A 21,679-nucleotide genomic window follows, 5' to 3' on the forward strand; every position below is an offset into this window, starting at 1 on the left:
CAGTATGGGGACGTAGAGGTGCTACGTTTGTGCGAAGTGCTGAAAGTGGACAGAAGAGAGACTGTTCAGGGCTTTCGCGAATACAAGGAAACCAGGGCATCCCGTACACCTGCTGCCATGGAGCCTCTACTGAAAGCAGTCCGAACCATCGCTGTCTCCACTAGTAAGTGTGAGCGGGCATTCAGCTGCATGAACGATATCCTTACTGCAAAAAGGAATGCTCTCTCTGTCAGCCGACTGTCCAGCCTGGTTTTCATTAAATGTAATGGACCATCACTAGGACAGTTCAATCCGGAACAGTATGTGAGGTCCTGGCTGGCAAAGGGAAGGAGAAGTGCTGATGAAAGAGCCTGTCCAGCTCCAGCCCCTGATACTGATGTCCCCAAGGCCTTCTGGAGCCTTTTCTAACAATGTGAAGTATATTGCAAAGCAGCTCACCCAGTGAGAAGACTTTTGGCATAATGTGCCGATTTGTACAGATCCTGGAGATAGAAGGACTTCAGACCAACCAGGGAGTTATCTGATCAGCTTGGTGTTCAATGTAACTCTTTACCATGGCTCAGACTTTGTTACTTGCAGTTACAGTTTCTCATTTTAGATTGTGCAAATTTTGCATTTGTTTTTACATGTTCTTTGTTCATGCTCTTTATCATTTTTCTGAGTTGGAAAGTTAGATTGCATCATAGTTTACTTTATACATATTTGTATTCTTCAGTGGTGAAGTATATTGCAAAGCAGCTCAGCCATGTGAGAAGACTTTTGGCACTTTTTCGTTATTCGTTTTCTGAGTTGGAAAGTTAGATTGCATTCAAAATGTACAGAAATACTTAATTTTGTTAAAGCTTTTTATAAAAAATGCTTCTGACCAGAGCTTTGTTTCCTTGTCATTAATGTTGAACACCACCAGAGGGGCTCTCACCTGAAAGGTCTCTGTTTCATGTGTCTTCAGCAGAAGATCTAGACTTTGATTGCTATATTTTCAGTTAATATTGACCTTACTGAGCTTTAGCCATATCCGCTGCCTATCATAAAAAATGTTAAGTACAGTGAACCTTTCTAAAATATACAGTAGTAAAGAGACAAACCCACCAGCATTATAGTAGCCAAATTCTTGTTTGTGGGCTGTATATATAAAATTGACTTGAAAAAGTTGCTGATTTTAGAGTACTGGCACCTTTTTCATTCCAATTCAAGCACTGCCTGTAGCTGCTCCGTCCACACTCACAACAACGTCATACAGACATAAATAAAGCAGTGACTGTATTCGCCATGACATAGACAGTCTGTGTTTTGTATATCTTTAAATGTTGTCCAGTTTCTGAACAGATATGAGGAGCTGTGATCTCCGAGTGTGTGCTAACAGCTGACGGCTGATGTGTTGGGCCAATCACGAAGCGTAATTTCTTGACTGGCAGCAAAAACAACCAATCACAGCAGTGCTTCTATGGCTGGCTCTGTCCAATCACAAACAAGAAGTGTTCTCCCTAAGGAATACCCTTTCCGTCCAATGTGAAATGCTGTGGCGTTTAATGAAATGCTGTTGTGTTTGTGAAATGCTGTGGTGTCTTGCACTTCAGGGCCACCGTATGGGACTAAGCTGATGGAAAATGTTTGAGCTGGACGAAGGAAGCTTTCAAATGTTAAGATGTAATTGAGTACACAGAGACAGAAAAGACACAACATAAGTCCAATGTCTCTATATGATAGCCATTTTTAATTGCATTAATGTTTGTTGATGTATGTGTTTACATGCCCAGGGACTGCAGCTTTTAGCTATACTCTGGCATATAGCATCTCTTCTCTTTTTTATATGAATGTATTTTATGCATAGTCCTTGTTGAATAAAGATATACAGTAATAAGCAGTGATGAAACTATTAGACAATTAATTATGAGTCCAGTTAACAAAAATGTAATAATGAGCTGCAAAACTTGGTCATCATTCATGGACTTGATCAAACATTTGCTTTTTCAAAGGAGAGTATTTGTTGCTAAAAACAATTTAATAGCATTGTTTTCTGGTGAAACAAAACGAACTTGAAGACGATACCTTGGGCCTGAAGACTTTTTGACTGGCAAGTTGCACTTCTGACATTTCATCCACACATATAAGTTGCTGTAGTTGATTTTTAATATAAATAATCAGTTGTATTCTCTTAGTTTTGGCCCTGGTTGGGGGGCATATAACCATGTAGAAAGACGATAAAGTACCACTACCAGATATTAATTTATGCTTTTTCTATTTATTATGTTTGTTTTGACAATAGCGTTTGACCATTAGTGTAGGCAGCAGGTGCTTAGGCAAGCTATTGCTATGGAAATGCTATGAAATGTGACAAATGATTCTTAGCGTTTCCAACAGTACTGTCATTAACTTCCTATTGCTGTCCACAGCTAAAGTTAAATTATGTAAAAACTTTATGCAAAATAAAAAAATAATTTGATTGTATTGTTTTTAGCCAGATTGTGTTGATTAAATTGAATAATTCCATATTGAGTTTTCTTTTACAAATTAGTCCAATTAATCGACACTTCAAAGGAACTATATTGGAATTGTAGGATTTCTTATTAATTTGTGCAAAAACTTTTTTTAAATACTAAGCCCAGGGACCATATGTCCCATAGTTGCACATTTAATGAATGAGTTAAAATTCACATCCACTACTCTGCCTCTTAAAAATTAAACATCCAGATGGAAGGAACGTAACAAGCTAATTTAGTTTTCAGGACTAACGGTACGTCCACATGGCAGCGTCACCCCATTCAAAGTGAATGGGAAGCGTCTCCGTTGAAGCACGAGACGCTGCCGTGTGGACGTACCGTAACACCTGAACAATGCAATTTGCTATGCTTGAATCTCAAACTACTACTTCACACCTGGACTCTAGCTCACACTTAATTGTTCTGTTTTGTGCCACTATCAGGCAGGCTAAGCTTTTTTTAAATCCACTTTTTTTTTAATATTTAATCATTTAATATATATATTTACTTGCCACCACACATAACCTTTTTGGTGAGGCTCATAAATGAATTTGACAGCAAGCACAACCATAAACATTTAATCCTGGAGCAGTGGAATTTGAGTTTCAAAGTGTGTCAACCTAGACCTACTTCCATAATGTTTTAAACATGTCCTGTGCACTGAGAGAACTTCCTCCGCCAGAGAAATCATAAGGGACGACTTGAGGAGAAATAGAAAGAGAAAGATCGAGTAAAACATGTTTTTGCTGTCCCTTTCATACATAATCATTGAGGCTGTGAATACTGAAGCACTTTAGCTGCAGGGCTGAAAAGCTAGAGGGTGTTCATCATACTAGTCATATGGTAGATTGCATGTACAGAAATCAAACTCAATAGACTTCATAACCCATTATTGACTCAGTGTTTTCATATTTTGTCGTAATGCCTTTGCCTGAAGAAAACCCTGCACATATTCCCGTTAATGTAGTCAGGGCACTCTGCATCTGCACATTCTTGGCAGCTGCTCAATTAGTAATGATAAATCAGCGCACACACACCCCCTCAAATGAAACCACGATTCAAGGACATCAGAAACCCAGCTGGCAGGGTCAGACACAGAGAGATGAACTTATTGTAAGAGAATATTTTAATCTGATCTTGATTATAGAGTTTCTTATTGTTTCTTAGAATCTGTGATACTGCAAACATCTGTTTGTAAGTATCAGTCAAAAACTCCTCTGTAGGCTGAGGTCACAGGTCAAAAGCTTCTCCCATGTCCTGTGGGGGAAGGGTCCAGGCCTGTCTGCATTTCCTTAAGACAAGTAGATTATTGTCTCCCATCTGCTATTGATTAGGTAAACGCGGGCTTCTGTGGGCCCGCCTCTCCTCATGTTGCTGCGTGTTGGGGCTATTCGGGGGCAGAGATGATTTTGGTGGACCACAGGACAGTGTGAAACTAAGTGATCTCCCCGGCCGTATTTGTTTGTATTGTGTTCAATAAACTCTCAGTGCTTTGGCTAACGACGTTCCAGACTCCTTCATTCTACCTCAACATTGCAACAACAGAAGTTTATCTTCACACTTATAACTTGCGACAAAGTTATTTACATAATGGTGTGTCGATTTTACATCAGGTAATGTACTGCCTGCCCCTCAGGGTCAATCAGATGTAGTAAACAACAGTGACTGCAGAGGCGTTGTCAAATTATTTGTATTCAAACCAAGGAGTTTAGATTTGTCTCTATTATTAGGTTTTTGGAAAAGTTGATGACCAACTGCACTAATGAGAGTTGGTAGAAAAAACTGCTTAAATAATTGTGGATGTTTCTTTACATTTTACACTTATTATGTCAGCTGCTTAAGCTCTATCGTGACTATAGCAAGAATCTTACAAGAATCTTTCATCTTTCAAGAGAGAAAAAACGTTGCCTCAGAAAAGCTCCTAAAAAAAATCTGCATGATTTTGAGGAAAGTTGTAGAAAATAAATGAGGAAGCCACAGGGGTTCTTAATTCACCTTTTATATTATTTAAGGTGGCTCACATCAGACAAATCGGGGGAAAAGAGGCATTGAATAAAATGAGGAAGTCATAGAAAACCTTACGAGGATAATCTCTGTGACAGAAGGCCTCCTCTTAACATTTGATCTTTGGTCATTTGTCTGATTTCAAGGTATTAAACTCAAATGTGTGTCAGTGGAGAATCTGATTGTCTCCGCCACGCTACAACTGTCAGAGCATATTATTTTAATAGTAAGGGCAAGCCAATTGCTCCAATGTAAAGCCCTCTTTTCTGACTGCTGACAGGACTGTTGATCACAGATGTCTTTCACTTGATTCTCAGCTGTGATGCTCATTACGTATCCTGTTGGAATAGCAGCAGTAGAAACCAAAGACTAAACGTGTCTTGATTCATTTAAAGGCGTTTGATCCAGACCACACAACAGAGTTAAGAATGTTATGAATGTGAGCATCTTACTTTGCATGAACAAAAAAAATCAAAGGTATGTACCGGTGAGAATGCCAAATCATTGGTTCAAAATATTTAATGTCGGATAACCAAATAGTAAAGTATGTTATTTAGTACTATTAATTATATGAAAAGGCCAATGTTAAAATCATTGTCATTTGATAAACTAGAATTTGGAGTGGCATGCTGATACATGCCACTCAATTATTATTAAAGGAATAATTGATCCATTAGCCTTATTTTAGCTTGTTTTCATTCACTACTGCTTACAATTTTTGGGGGTTTTTCCATTTACTTTCAGAATTTTAAAAATACTTTTTGCACTTTACATTAATACTTTTAACTTTAGGCTATTTTAGGTGTCTATTCGAGTCTTCATCCATTAAGTCGTTATAGCCACCTACTACTTACTCGGCCTCAGAAAAGAGTATAAACTCTCAAGCAGTGTGATTTTTTTCTCTGGCAGAAAGCACAGCAGTTCATTAGCCTTATCTCTGTTAAATTTGCCCACCATGGAACAGCATGGGGAAATCAACCCTGGAATCCATCGAAGTTGGGCTTGGCAGGATTTGGTTGTTCATTAATTACATTTCGTAATGAGTATTTCTGTTGAACATGATTATTACACTGTTGGGATAATGGCTGTGTATTTCATTGCAACACACAAATATCAAACCCAGTCCATTGCTAATGTCATTGGGTGAAACATTCAATCCAGCTTTTAGGGTTTTGAAAATAAATGTTCTTTCTCCTTGAAACATAGGGGCTCTGGGAATATCTATTAAGCTCTTAATTGATTGCAAACTCACGGTCTGAGTCACATCGCAATCTCTTCAGCTCTCTCTCACCCTGTTCCTCTGTACAGTGCATGTATGTACGGATGTGGATGGTTTTGTGGAGGGTGAAGAGCAATAACTAGGGATGTGTGTGGCGCAGTGGATAGAGCCTTGGTGTTGGAATCAGGGGGTCACAGGTTCAAACTCCACTGCAGTCAGCATGTCGTTGTGTCCTGAGCAAGACACTTCACCCCAAATTGCTCCTGTGGGGATTGTCCACAGTATTGATTATGTAAGTCGCTTTGGATAAAAGTCTAATAACATGTAATGTAACTTAATGATTACACCAAGAAGATTATAAATAAGCCCAGTGAGTATACAAGGACACACACAAAATAGAGGTTTGAACAGACTTGTGTCTTTGAAAAGGATGAACAAATAAAAGGCAAGCATTAAAAGTGAGAAGAAGGTAGATTTTCAAAGTGAAAGAGGGAAGAAAAGGATGTAAAAAATGTGTACCCACTTTCACGTCCACTGAAGCTTAAGAAGTTATATAAAACGTTCCCTTAAATCCTGTAAGTCTTCTTCCCTCCTAACTGACCGATAACCATGGATTTTTTCATTTTAATGTGCTTTGTTATTTTAATATAAAATTGATTTGTTCGGGTGTTGAGTTGCTTTCCATTGCCTTCGCAGTAGAAGGCCAAAAGATGTATGTGAATAGAGAAAACTTGATTTGCTTGATGAATACACTCCTTTGTTTACTGCTAGTGCAAATCACTGTTGTCACTATTGATCAATATGTCATCATAATTATTGGTTATATAAAACAACTTGTTCATCATAAGCTGCTAACTTTATTTGTCTGATTAATAACAGATAAACAGTGGAATTATATTGCCTTCTGATGTTGCTTACATAAGTACGATGCTTAGAAATGTTTTATTGTATAATATCTGAACTGACCTTCCCTTAGCCCATGTTTGTGTCTTTTGTTTGAGCTGGTTGAAACTAGCTCTCACCAAACAACCATGTAACATTTATATTATCGCTTCAGGGAAAATGCTCCTGGCCGGTTTTTCCAAAAATCACAAAGTGTTCCTTTCTGTTTCTCTCTATACAATGTGTGTCGACCTTGGGCCAAGTGTTCATTTTACTGCAGACTTTTTCTGAGGTGCATTTGGTTTATTATTTTCTCTTCTTTAATAAATATATAAAACTTTTTGTTCATTTTTACTTTATTGTAGATTTCCACAACATGTTGTAATTTCCAGACAGGAATAAATGGACAAAACGTGTGCAACCAATCTGAAATGGCAGATGGAAAATTGTGTAAAATAAACAGCATATTATAATATTATGATATTTTATTTGTTGCAGTGTTTATGCTTGGCTTCATGCGTTCAGTCTGCAGCTTAAAACAAACTAGATCTGACAGAATAGTCTTTGCATTGTACATTAGGCAAAAGCTTAGCTAATTGTCCCTTTTAGGCCGTATAATTTAACAGTTTTCCATTTTCATTCAGCTTTTTTAATCTATTGCATAAAACTTGGTTTGCATGTAGAATCTAGAAACAGGTTTTAATGACCTTTATGGATTGCTAAAGATAAAATAGTGGCAACTATCTATTGTTATTTCATGCAATGATAATCAGCCTGTATGTAAGATGCCTGTCAGAAAGAACTACTAAATATGAGCCCGGTCAAGCTGGAAAACAAACAAAATATTGAGAGATGTTAAGGATGCTCAGTGGTGCAGACAGGCAAAGTTGGCAATTTAATGGAATTGTGCATCCTCAAAATGTGACATGCTTTTCTAGTATGGGGTGGCAGACTGATCTGTGGGTGGCAAAATGAACTTTTGTCATAGTCGTTCACAGTTGATTTCACAGTCAATAGAGTCAGTGAAGTCTTTATTTCCACAACACTAGCCCTGTGCCCTCACACTCTTTTATTCGTTTAAGCGTAAAAAAAAACATGATTTAGTTTTTTGCTCAGACACACCGAAGATGTTGTCGCTGTGTATTAGTGGTGAGCGCTAGCTGATGTGCCCCTTCAAAGTGTTTGTAGACATCTTAAAAATTGTAATAGTTCACAATGAATTATTAACAGATCATGAATCACACTTTGTTTTAGGATGTTTTGCTGCTATGATAGCTGTTGTACATGCTGCAGGTTTGCACACACTGTTTTTGCTGAAATCTCTGTTTTTCTCTGTTTAATATTTCCAAGTTGTTTGTCAGAGAATACTCATTTTTCTGATACTTAGCTTAATGCTTCTCAGGGGCACAGGGGGCATCAACCTATCCCAGCTTATGAGGCCGGGAGACATTGTGCCCGGCCTGTTTACACTGACACATTAACACCTACAACAAATGTAGAAACCATCCCTATTGCCACTGTTTACTCACTGCAGCCCCATTTCATTAAAGCTTTATCTGATCTCTGATCTGATCAAGGTGATTTGGCTTATGCATTGTACAGAAGTGTGCCTCTCACAGGGCTCCCAGTGATCCAGCTTCAGGCGATATAGCCAGGCCAGTCGGTTTTGCAGGCCAGCATGAGGTCTGCTGCAGAGTGCTGGAGCCACTCGTGCTCTGATGATGATGCGGACATGGCTCACCGGGGGACTGATCCATGAGCCAAGCCCCTCACTGCCCCTGGTGAGACACCCGGGGGCCAGGCCGAGGCAGCTCTGTGAATCACAGAACGGTGAAATGAAAAGAACGTACTTGATGCTGTAGTCGATACAGCTTTCATACCTTATTATTAGTTGACATGTTACTTGTCATGCTGTTGTCTCCCTGAATTCTTCAATTAGCATGCGAGAGTTGCTCCGGAGCTTTGGGGCTCCATTCGAGGTATATGTCTCCATCTCTCTGCTTCTCTCCAGAGAGGTTACCTATAGCTTTGAAGGTACAAAAACAAAATGCATCGCGGGGTGCCCTTTGACCAAGCAGCCCATTTCTGGCTTCATACAGATTCATGCTGTTATTTTTCCTCAGCTTAGAGTTACTGCTAGATAGATCAGTAGACTAGAATATAACCACTGGAAACAAAGACAATGTTGACCTTTATGAATAGTTGTGTGTAGAGGTGTGCAATTATAACATACAGATTGGGCAACCACACAATCAGATGCAATTATAAAACAGCGTCGGAGCCTGTAGATATTGCCATTCCATTAAACAAAACTATATTGACCAGACATTTTTTCTACTTCTTTGTTATGCTTCGCCTTCAATTTGTCGCAGTTGTGCAATTACCTTCTTTGTATTTTGAAAATCATTATGTGTGTACTGTACAACGTTGACCCCCTACTATACAGTAGGAAACCGAAGAATTCAAGGTGTATCCGAGCAACTCGAGCCTATACCTTTATTTTTAATATGAAGGAACGTTGTGAATGCAACAATACTTGGCTATTACGGTACTTACAATTCACAGTTGTCAGCCCCTATTTACACCAAGGCCACTGAGAGGAACAGACGTTTTTCATCTGAAGCATTTTACGAAAGGTCTGACTTGCTGCCAGTATTACAGATTAAAATGAACGTGTTCCTCTGTTAACGGTTTTGAGGCTAGAAGAACGTATAAACAATTTTTCAAAAAGTAAAATAAATTGCCACTTCAGCCAGTGAAAAGGTATAAATAATATGTCCCTAATATTCTTCATGTATATTTATTTGTTGGTTTTACCTCAAATCAAGTTCATGGAATTGAAACACTGCCAAATGTTACCGTCTAATGAAAGCAAGGATGATAGTTTATAATACCAACCCTTTACTTGCATACACGAAAAACATAAAGGTTGTTGATTTTTTGTTTTAACAGATTTACAGAGATCATCGAGTCCGTTCACAGCAGTGAAATGTTTTTTTCAGCCTAAATGAACAGAAGTATTGTATTCGGGACTTGCATTTGGCTGGAAATGCATTACTTGTGAAACTTGCGGACTTATTTATATGCTTAAAAGCCCCTGTGGCTGAACATAGTGTACTCATACTGTAAGTGGGAAAAACAAGGCGACATCTACACATTTTGAACACAGAACAGAAAGTGCACTAAAGTAGAAAAGCTCAATATCACCTGTCGTGAAATGTTGAAAAAAAAACACATTTTCTAGGCAGAAATATAGATATAGACAAATGGCAATCAGGGTTGACTGCTTTGCAAAGAAAAACCATAAAGTAAGAAGATGAATTATGTTATTACTTTTTCTTACATTAATACATTTTGTATCATTACATTTGATAGAGATTTATTTGTGTAAATGTATTAGCTGAATGCAATAGGTTTAAGGAATTGACTGTTACTGTAAGATATCCTATTGGTTATTGTTACTGATTTATTTGGCTTATGCTCAGATCTAAGAATTACATGCCACAAGAAAACAAATGTTATAAAACATAAAAAATGCCTGGTGGCAAGTCGGATTATTTAATGTTGTTGTTATTGTATAATTACTTTGAACCATTGCCTCTGTTTGCTCTGATGAAGGCATACACACTGAGCTTTAATTAATCATTACGCTGTTGTGAAATATTGAAGGTCAAGGGTCAAGGTAAACATGTCATTTGGCAAAGCTATTAAAGGAAGAAATATCAAACCCGCAAAATACCACCTGAAATGCTTATAAATACTTAACATGTAGGCTGTGTGGAACTTGGAGAATGCGTTAATGAGAACATTAAGGTCAAGTGTATTAATGATACTCCCATACCTTATTAATGTTTAAATGAAAAGTATTAACACATCACAATTGATCATAATTAGGTGTCTTTGTCTTACAAAGCCACAGCTTCAATGCTTTGTCCTTCCCCACAGCTTCAATGCTCTTTCCTGTCTCTCTTCACCTGTGTTTTTGTGCCTGACACACCTGGAGGAATGTAGGCCACACACACACACACACACACACACACACACACACACACACACACACACACACAGCAAGTATGAACATCACATTCCTACTCGAAACTGTTTGTGCTTACTGTACACACTTTCACATCGTGTGCCACTATTAAAACAGAGCTAGAGTTCAGAAATATATGATAATTCAGTGAATTTGAAGTTGCAATGCTGGGAACACATAGCGCCATCAACAATCTCTTAAGATGCTCCTTGATAATGAATGGGAGTATAATGCTACAGTATTTTAGCCAATGGGTATTATCAAACACTATGCAGGAAATGCACTTAATTTGAAGCGGTTTTCTGGCAAAAACATTTCTATAAAAATATGCTTCATTATGATGTGTGTCACTGAAAGGTTTCTCAGTGCCGACCATGGTGCCGACTAAAGAACACGAAGAACAAGTTTGGGTGGGCTCTCTCCGTGGGTTCGCTTCATTAAGTGCAACGTGCAGTCCGGTTTAACAGATACGTCAGTCGTTGAAGACAAGAAGAAAATAAAAGGCTGACTTCTCACGTAATTTGAAAACGATAATGTAAGTAAAGAGAAAAATATTGAATGATGGCAGTCTTCATACCTGTGTTTTTCACACCGTTCCGCCCACCAGTCGTATTTCGGGACACTCAGGTTTACGTAAACAAACGCACCCCACTGCGCATCACGGATATGACGTCAGCGCGCTGCAATTCAAACTTCAGGAAACGAAAACGTTTGGTTAGAAAACGGTCTTGTTGTTACTGACTAGTTTTACTGGATATCTTCACTTCGCTTCATATGTAAGTGTATTTTCTCATGTATTACTCACCGCCAGTAATGTTGGCTTTAATGTGTTTGTTATCAAATACACAGCGTGAAATTAAAACGATGTAACGATAGTTTATTAAAAGCTTTCAACTAAAGACAGGTGCGAGGATGTGTGTTACGTTCAGGCACTGTCAGTTTCATTGTCGAGTAATCTGTGTTATTGATGTTTAATTTAAATATACATTAATGTCCATAAAAGGGGATACATGTTGGTGAAATGTGCTTGTAAATGAATGTAAAAACCAACGTCTATTTACTTGAAAGACTCCAACTATGATTTAGTGACAAATATGTTTATTTTTCTCCCAATTTACACTACTGATCTGTATACTTTAATATCATTGATAAAGTTTAATATACACTCTGTCAGTTAATTTGGGATATTTTACAAGGGTGTTTCCATTCAGTTGTATTATTTGTTATCCAAATGATTTCAGGCAATATAATACATCCGGTGCATTTTACTTCAGTCTGTAAAATGTATTTTTTCCTTTTTAGAAGTCCAGGTAACTTCCTTACCACCTAACAAAGAAGCCATGTCTAAAGGAGCCAAAGAGACCATCGTCACCAGGTTGGGCTTCAAATCCAGCAGCTCTGCTTCCAAGGCTGAGGCAGAGCTGGAGAAAGTCAGGAAGGAGAACGCTCACCTCAGGAGAAAGATTGATGAACTGGCCAAACGACACATCAAACCCCCTGACTCAGACAAAAGCAAGCTGCTGGAGGTAAATACATGTGTATTTGTAAGGTGTATTGAGGGATTTAAATTCAGGAATCTCTTCATGTCTATCTGTTTCCCTTGTTTTGTATTTTAATGTTTACATTTCCTTCATGTCATTCCAGAGGATCCTGTCCCTTGAGACGCTGCGAGAGAGAAACAATCAGCAGTTGCTTGTTAAAGAGCAGGATCTAGACACAATGAGACGGCAGCTGTCAGCTAAAGGAGGAGAAGTATGTACACATGACTCGTCTTCTGCACAAATGTAGGGTTACACAAACCCAATGTATCAGTATATCTATACATCTGAAAGCATGGACTCACAGAAAGACTGATTTGGAAATGCTGAGTAATTCTGCCAATGTTGAAGAGATATACCTAGAGCTGTGTCTTTGAGACTGCTCCCCAAGTGGTAAAGATGTGCTGCACTTTCGGCATTGTATTGCTGGTATATGTATTGCTGGTGTATGTATTGCTGGCAGCTGACAACTGTCAGGAAAAAAAATATCATGCTCCCACTGAGCTGTCATAAAACACAGTTGGGGGGGAAATAGCTTCAATCCCATATCTGACAGCAGCTCAACTAAGCGACGTTTAGACAGCCAGCAAAAGATGCATACTAACATATGCTGTTCACTTGATATTTATAAACCAGCTTTCTCCCACTGTTATGCCTCTGTGTTCATGACGCAGCCGGATACATTGATGCTAATCATTGTGAAATCTCTTTCTATTGTTGAAGAAATCATTTATTAATTTAGGCTACCTGCGAGGCGATTCAGGCTAAAACTTGGAAATTGCATGCTGGTAAATGGATTATGAGCTGCTGTTTATACCACATATTTTTGAATGTTTTATTCAATTAAATCACATTTGCTTCTTTCTCAACAAAAGTGCTAAAACCTGCTCAGTGGCCAATACCAGCAGAGTGCCAGCCATGTAATGCCATTTGTGTGACGCAGATAATTGATTTGGTAAATGCAAATATGTACCTGCATAAACAAAGAAATAACAGGTTGATGTGTAGACTAGTCGAGGTGTTGTTTATTCACATTGTTGTGTATTTCAGGTTGTGGCATCCCTGCAGGCCCAGCTGGAGCAGCGGAGGAAGGAGGCTGATCAGAGAGACATGATGTTCCACAGTTTGTCACAGGAGACGGGGAACCTGAAAAACCAGCTGACCACCGTTTCTGCCCGCTGCCAGTCCCTGGAAACACAGGCGACGGTAGGTTGACCACCTAATTGACCCTATACCTGTCTAGATGTTCTCATTAGTTAGGAAGGTTGTCAGTGCCACATAAGCAATTATCTTATTGGGGTAGTGTACCTTCCTAATCATAGAGTTGTATTTAAAATGTAGCTGTCTGGCTACTTTTTACTGGTACAGGTCATGAATAGAGTTAATGGGGTTATTAGGGTTGCTAATTAAAAAGTCCTTATTCAGTAACTTAAGTTATTGAAAATTACCCTATGGATTTATTAAAAAACAGTAAAAAAAGAATTGGACAAACGTACAACTCTGTCCTGTGCCTCCAATTCCCAAATAATCTTAACACCCCCCCCCCCCCTTCTTATCTACAGTGTAAATGCAGCAGAGATATTGTTTTCACATTACTTTTTTTCACATGACAATAAACATTTTAGTGATTAATTAACATTAGCTCGAGCAAGTGTCAGAACAGAAATCGGTTTTCAAAGGAACAAATAAATATATAAGTTGATCATAATCGTTGTGGTATTTGTTTGCCTCTGTTCAGAATTCTTAATACACATGACATCTATTTTGATCAGTAGCTAGTGCACCTTAGATTTGTGTAATTTAATGTTATTGTTATATAATTCTTCAGTGACTACTGCATCAGGGGTCGTTTATTTTGAAATGCAAATGCAGTTATATCCCCGTCCACTAGGTGGCACTGTGTGACCTTTCATTGTTTTCCTCAGCTGCTGTCTTTACCTTGATTGATTGATTGATTGAAAAGTGTATTAACAGCTTGTATATTGGGTACAGTACAGTACAGCTCAAAACATACAATTGTTAAGGGGATGCAGACCAGAGAAAGACTTTCGTCTTGTTTACATCAGGGTCCCCCATTTCCAATTCATCATGTCATTTAAGACATATTTGACATACAGATGGCTTATTTACAATTTACATACAGGTGGTTTTTTACATACAGATGGCTTGTTTACAATTTTCATTTTAGATTTCGTTCTAATACATCCTAACCAGACATTTAAGACATACCAAGTCTACAGATATACAGTTAGTAACAGAGTCTAAAATGCGAGTATACATAGATGGGGGGGGGGGGGGGGGGAAGCTGTCCATTGTACGACAGGTTGAGATTTGTACCATTACCGGGGCCAGTTTTGCAATGCTCTCCCCCGAAGGTGCTCTTTAAGAGAGGTTTTGAAGGTAAGTATAGTTTTACTTTCCTTTACAGTTGTGGGAAGAGCGTTCCACCTTGATGTGGCATAATTGCGAAACGTGTATTCCCCCTTTTTTGTGACAAATCTGGGTTTCACATGATTTGTGGAGCTCCCTCTGGTGTTATGATCATGGTATTCCTTGACCTTTGGGAAGAATTTTGACATGTACATGGGTACCATAGAGGTGTAGTGGATCTTGTAGACCAGGCCCATTGCAAGTAGCTGTACTCTGTCGTCTACTCTAAGCCATCCTAGGTTGTCAAAGTGGGCAGAGGTGAGGTGGGTTCTAGATGAAAGGTCAAGCAGTAGTCTGACCAGTTTATTTTGCGATGTTTGAAGTTTTATTTTTAGCGCCTTGGAGGTGCTATGGTACCATGACGTGCAAGCATAGTCATAGTACCCTTGAATGAGTGCTCCTGCCAGAGTTTTCAGGGTGTTCTTGTTTACCAGAGAGGAGATCCGGTATAGGAATCTAGTTCTTTGATTGACTTTTTTTATTACATTGGATGCCATTTTGTCACAGGAGAGGTTTGCCTCAAGAATAGATCCTAGGTATGTAATTTCCTTCTTACTTGTGACAATAATGTCGCCCACTGCAACTGAGAAGTCGTCGGATTTGCTGAGATTATGTTTCGAACCGAAGAGAATGGACTCTGTTTTACCCAGGTGTAATGATAATTTATTATTCTCTCCGGAGAATATCCGTAATGAAAGATAAAGCTCTGATAATAGAAGACCAAAAAGGAAATATTGTGAATATAAATACACATGTCAGTCCATGGTTGTCCTTCTCAGCCATCCATACCCGTACAATAACACATTGTAGTGAAAGAGAAGGATTATTTAATATACCAGTGGTTGCCACACAATTATAGGATTTCCTTCCATTTAAAAAGCAGCTGTGATTCCTCTTCAGCCCTTTGATGCTTTGAGCACAGCGGGCCTTCACTACACTCTCACAGAGCCATCCTCTGTGTTCTACTTTGCTTCTTTACAGCAAAAGGAAGCTTAATCGCAATAATTCAGGAAGTCGGGTGGCTGAGTACTCAGGGATCAGAGTCAAAACAACTTGGAATTTATTTAAACTAAGCTAAATATCATGATTTTTGACCCAGTTTTTCTAAGAGTGGTGCTTCTGCATAATGTCCCTATTTTAATTAAACCTCAAAATGCATTAAGAGCTCTTATTATTACCCTGTGCTCCACATCCTACGAAATCAGTTAAACCCTTCATGGTAAAAGCCAACTACTAAGCCCATTCATCATTCATATTTATTAACAATCAAAACCAACTAATATAGTTCCTGTTGTTACAGTATTGTTTAAAATGTGTCTATAAGAGTGGGAGGATGTGAAGAAAGAAAGAAAAGAGGAGATTTTAACAAGAAAAATATGCAGTTATTTTCCCTTCTTGCTTTTGTTTTTCCACCCAAAGGTCACAACAGTGCTGGAAAATACCTTCTTTGAATCTAAATGTTCTCACATGGTCCGCACTTTTAGTCTCAAGGTTGAAAAGTATTAAAAGGCAGCGTGTTATGTATATAAATGGATGTCTTCTTAATAATGCTCCAGGATCTTTCTGACCCCCCGGCTTAGCTTCTTCAGCATTACTTGACATAATCTGACCGGCAGACCCTGACCCAACCCTTCCTCCTTCCTCCCTTCTCAGGTTTTACATAAGCTAATTGTATGCTTAACCTATGAGACGAGGGATATGAGTTTGAAATCCATCTGGAAAAAGTTGACGAGCTCACGATGCTTGTCTGGAAGTATGAGGGCTCATAGAGATGATGCCTCCTGTTGTAAAGGGCTTGCTCCAGCTTAAATGTTGACTGGGATCAGACATAAAGACTTAGGGAAAGGTCACAGAATTATTTCTAGGGAATCATTTTTCTAGCTTTCTAGGGATGGATGTCGAGGAACTGGCTTTACGTTGGTGCCTTGGGATATGAGGCCAAGGATTGCATAGATTGATCACTTGCTTAAATGCTTTGTTGAAAGACAATGCATAATTCAAACCAGCTAGGAGGGATTTTAAGCTTGTGGTAAACCTACCGTTTTTACTGTCTATAATGATTTTGTTTGCACACAATACACATAAGTACATAGTACTTGTGGAATATCGGCGCAGAGGCCATCAGTGCTGTCTGTAATTTTACTTAAACTTAGATCCCTCTGAGAGCCACCTCCACAACAGCAACACGACCAGAATAACAAACGACAAAGTGCCAGACAGCAGTGCCTTGTATTCATTTCTTTTGTTGAAGCCACTACTGTGTTTTTCAGGCATAGGGTTTTATGTGATTGTTTTTCTCTCTACAGAATGGACAGGTGCCTCCTGCAGACTTGGCTTTGGTTCAAGATCAACTGAGAGACGTAAGTCCATTCGATGATTAACTAAGTTTGTTTGTATATGACTTTTTCCTCTATTTTAGTACGCACGTTCTTAATATTGGAAAATTGCCTTTGTACCAAAGCTTTATATCTGAAATATCGTATAATTCTGCAATATATTTGAAACATGTCTTTTCATTACACCTTGTTCATGGACAGTGAAATAATGCTTTAAAATTCATCATTAAATGTCTAGGAACCATTGTAATGTCTTTCAATACATAAAGACACTGAGCTATTGGATAGATTTTTTTTCATATTCTGTTCTTGAACACATCATATTCTATTTACATGTATATAGACTTTTTCCACTACTTTTTATTTTGTATTTTATTATATATGTTGCATTGTTGGAGGAGCTCAGGTCAGAATAATTTCATTGCCATTTCTACAGTAGCTTTGTGCATATGACAATAAAACCTTTTTGAATCTTGAAATAAACATTTAGAATATTTTAGGCCACGTAGCAGTGTTGATTAGAACCAACTCTCACTGTCATTTACACATGTATTACAGTGGTGGCTTTGAATTGGATCGGTCAAATCTTTAAATATACAGAACATAGTAAGAACGTGTCTTGGTTGTGCATTTCACCCCCAGGCTCTTGAGAAGAACCAGCAGTGGCTGGCGTACGACGCGCAGAGAGAAGGCTACGTCCAGTCGGTCCTCGCCCGCACGCTGGAGCTGGAGCAGCAGCTGGCCAAGCAGCAGCCAATCAGACAAGAGGCCTCGTCAGATGGTGAGGAAGAAAGGGGGGATTTGAATTAGCTTTCTACCACAACCTCCATTTTAGTGACTACAGATGTAATGTTAAAGGTCCCATGTCATGGCCATTTCCACTGATCATAATTCCATTGTTGAGGTCTACTAGAATAGATTTATACTGTGCAATTTTCCAAACTCACATTGGTTCCTCATACAGCATCTCTGTAAAGTATGTGTATTCACTCTCTCCACTAAACGGCTCGTTGCAGCTCTTGCCCCCCCCCTCCCTGTGAGCCCAGTGTGCTCCGATTGGTCGGGACCAGTCGGGACGTTGTGAATCGCGCTGAGCTCCGTGGAGGTGTGATTTCCTTGTTTAGCGATACACAGCGAAACACAGCCAAACTCACCCTGAGCACACACAAAGTCACAGCCGAAGTAAAACCAATAAGTGTGGCTTGATATTGAGTAAGAAAAGGGTTGATAAACGCTGTGAGAATGGGTCTGCAGAGAGAATTTCGCCGCGATCCCAACTGTCTGTTATCAGCCTGCAGCCAGGGAGGAGAAATCAGCAGAGCTGCCAGTGTGTGTGAGGAAGTCCGTGGATTGGTCAATTTGGACCAATCAGCGGGGGCTTAACGTAACGGCTCCGCGGACGTAACGTAACGGCTCCACGGATTGGTCCATTTGGTTCCGGGTAACGCATGACATCATGAGTTACCCGGAAGAATCAATGGACAGTGACGTTTCTCCAACGAGGCGTTTTGGGGAGGTATTTTCTGTGTTAGAGTTTTACTCGCTACAGGGTGTACTTTGAGGGTTTTGACTCTGCACACCGTTTACATGCATAAAAACCTTCATAACACACAAGGGGACGGGTACTAACCGGAAAAGCATGACATGGGACCTTTAAAAAAATGAATATGAACCTAACGAGCGCTTTGATGCATACGGTGCGGGAAATGAAAATGGGGATATGCAGTTTCAGATATTATTTTATAGGCCAACATTAAAGACTTCGGGCGGGGAAACCAGATGAAAAAAGATTAGATTGGTAATTACTGGAATTTAAAATATTAGCAACAACAGCAGCACTGATGAGGCAATTAAATTCTCAAACCTTCTGTAAACCTTTCACATAGACAATGCTTAATACCAAACATCTTCTCAGATTAGTGGGTTGTTTACTCACACTTCTTATCTCTACTCCTGCCAATTTAGCAGTTCCAGAGAAGGACGCTGAGCTGAAGCGGCACTATGAGCAGCAGCTTTTGGGGGTGCAGAACAACCTGGAGAGGCAAAAAGATCAGGCTGCCAGAGGCCAGGAGGAGCTCAGTGTGCAGAGGGAACAGGTAAATGCTACAAAATGTCATGTACTGTTTTGCTTATTTTGTTATATTCCTATTAACAGGATTCCATTTTCTGTCTAATTCTCATATACCAGCTTTTTCTGGCTTCTGCTGCTCACATTACTAAGACACCTCGCAGTCTCCTTTGTACACATTTATTCACATTCCCTCTGTTAAAAAGTTTGGATTAGTACATCATCGGCATGCAACTTCACTAACCCAATTACATTTCTACAGTCCTCGGATTCAGGCATTTTTAGAATTGAAGAACTCAACAGAAGTATAAACAGTTTTGAAATGTGTATTTGCAGACGTTGAAAGCTCAGGCGGAGCTGCGGTCTCAGAAGGAGCAGGTCAGCCGGCTGCAGGAGGAGATGGCGGCGCTGCAGAGGAGGTACGAGGACAAGAGCAGCGAGCTATCGTCGTTTCTGAGGAGGTACGAAGAGAAGAGCAAAGAGTCGCAGGACGTAAAGATGCAGCTGCAGGCGGAGCGGCACAGCAGCAGGTCAGAAGTCTTCTTTTGTTGTAGAAATCGAATCAGCCACAGTTTATCTCCAAACGTCACATCTGGCGCGGAAAAACTTCATAGGCTCATGATAAGAAAAGGCCAAAAATCCAGGGTATTAACCTTTTCTTAAATTCTCAGTTGGTCCACAACTCAAGCCAAAAAAAGATTGAAGTGTTTTCCTGACTCGTATGATAGGTTGACAAATACAGAGTGGATAAGCTGAAGAACACTTTCTTAATGTGCCGACAATAACAGCAGTATATGGGTTTCAAACTAGAACTATTTTTCAAGGATTCAAGGCTTTTATTGTCATTTGTACATAGCTACAGTGTAGATATGTCAATGGAAATATTAGATCACAGACTCCTCCAACGGTGCAACACACATTTTAAGTGCTATTTAAGTTATTCTTAATATTCATGTGGGATACATAAACACAGACATGCAGTGAGCGAGGAGAGACAGGTGTTGTCTGAGCGCTCAGACAGGATGAGGATGGAACTGGAGAGTATGGACACGAGACTGGAGGAGGAGAGGAAGAGATCTGCTGAACTTCTGCTGCAGGTAACCCTCAAAATCCAATGTTAATTTGAATGGAAAGGGATTTAAATGTTGTGTTTTACTCAAGTGTTTATTTGGCTTCCACAGGTGAATATGCTGCAGAAATCTCTGCTGAGCCAAAATGAAGAACAGAGGAGAATCGCAGCGTTAGAGCAACAGGTACATGATTTTAAGAGAAATGGCTCAAATCTGTATCAAATGGGTGAAAACCAGCAATTCCCAGTTGCACAAATTGAGTGTTCATTAGTAATGAAAGTAGTAACTGTTGTGTGAGTGACTCTCATCTGTTAAAGTAGTGATATCTATACTGATATCTCTTGGAATTCTTGGCTCCTCTTCACGCATTTCTACCCCTCCTTAGATCCAGCTCTCTGCCAAGGACTCTGAGAATGAGAAGGTTGATCGTCAGAGCATGCAGCACCAGTTACACAAGGTGCTGAAGGAGCTCCGCAAGGCCCGCGATCAGATCACTAAACTGGAGACTGTTGTAAGTGTTACTAGACATCATGACCCCATGTATATTGTTTTGGCTTTTATAGGTTCATGTTCAAAATCCCGAAAAGGTAAAGCACAGATGTTGGGTGTACACATTTCATAAACATTACAAAGCTTTTAAAGGTCAGATCTGCACTTCTGAAAGTTGAATTTACACGTTTTAACTGACTTTCCAAATGCGGAATTATTATGTTTTGTGTTTCAGAAACCGCCAAGCTCCCGTTTCTCGGAGCCCAGCTCCTACAACAATTTTGAGTTTGATCACCTGACCATCCACGACTCTGCCGGACCTACGTCTCCGTCCAAAGTCCCCAACCTCCTGGATGAGAGTTTCCTGGAGTGCCCCAAGTGCCGGGCCTCCTATCCCACCAGCCGCCACAGGGAGCTCCTGGCGCACATAGACTACTGCCTTGCCTGAATTAATACATAGTCTAGATTGGTGATTGGTTCCTTCCCTTAAGAGGGGCAGCAAGACAGCAAAGCTACCCTCACAACACAACCAATTTATTTCTTCAGGCTTCTTTAATGTTGTCAGACAAAAAAGGAAGAAAATCACCATTTGGTTAACCTGGTAGTGTCGATATGCAGTCTGAGTCAGTGGGGGGCAAGAATACATTGCCTCCTTTTTATAATGGGTCACAAGTCATACACCACTGAAGCTCTAAACACATTACTCCTAGCAAAAACGAAAAATATATGTAGGTTGTTTACATGGTTGCCAATCCATTATTTGTGTGAACTTCTAAATGCAGATGAAATAGCTAAATTGTCTCATGCAAGATGATTAGATTGAAATACTGCCGCTGTTGTGAGAATGATGCAGCATGGATAGGTCAATTGGAGGATTTGATTAAGCATGTTGACTCCAAGTGATATTCAAATGGTGATTTTATCTAAGTGGGTTAAGGTCCAAACAGCTCGTAAAACGGGGTTATTATGAATATACAAGTACATTTTCAACAGTTTTTAAACATATTAATGGGAATTAAGGGACATTCTTAAAATGCAGATTACATAACCACCGTAAAACTATTTATAAGTGATAATGATAATTAAAAAAAATGTATTCCAGTGTTTTTGCCGTTAGAAAACCGTCAGGC

General features: G+C 39.4%; 1 protein-coding gene and 1 long non-coding RNA gene across 2 annotated transcripts in view; one reads left to right on the forward strand and one right to left on the reverse strand.

The window, feature by feature from the left end:
- Positions 1-6,929: 6,929 nt before the first annotated feature.
- LOC117545043 lies at positions 6,930-11,236 on the reverse strand. Its single transcript, XR_004568761.1, has 4 exons — positions 11,196-11,236; positions 10,495-10,582; positions 8,489-8,611; positions 6,930-8,398 (listed from the first exon to the last, which is right to left on the reverse strand). It is a non-coding gene; the product is annotated as an uncharacterized LOC117545043 (long non-coding RNA).
- A 43-nt stretch (positions 11,237-11,279) lies between these two features.
- pde6c (phosphodiesterase 6C, cGMP-specific, cone, alpha prime) overlaps positions 11,280-21,679 on the forward strand; it is a 30,483-nt gene continuing 20,083 nt past the window's right edge. The window contains exons 1-10 of the mRNA XM_034214424.1: positions 11,280-11,394; positions 11,921-12,144; positions 12,263-12,370; positions 13,207-13,362; positions 16,893-16,946; positions 17,565-17,703; positions 18,891-19,018; positions 19,327-19,520; positions 19,964-20,087; positions 20,172-20,243. Coding sequence (XP_034070315.1) covers positions 11,959-12,144; positions 12,263-12,370; positions 13,207-13,362; positions 16,893-16,946; positions 17,565-17,703; positions 18,891-19,018; positions 19,327-19,520; positions 19,964-20,087; positions 20,172-20,243 — 1,161 coding nt within the window. The 5' untranslated portion in view covers positions 11,280-11,394; positions 11,921-11,958. The remainder of the gene's footprint in view (positions 11,395-11,920; positions 12,145-12,262; positions 12,371-13,206; positions 13,363-16,892; positions 16,947-17,564; positions 17,704-18,890; positions 19,019-19,326; positions 19,521-19,963; positions 20,088-20,171; positions 20,244-21,679) is intronic.

The sequence above is a fragment of the Gymnodraco acuticeps genome, unplaced genomic scaffold (assembly GCF_902827175.1).
Source record: "Gymnodraco acuticeps unplaced genomic scaffold, fGymAcu1.1, whole genome shotgun sequence".
Classification (NCBI taxonomy): domain Eukaryota; kingdom Metazoa; phylum Chordata; class Actinopteri; order Perciformes; family Bathydraconidae; genus Gymnodraco; species Gymnodraco acuticeps.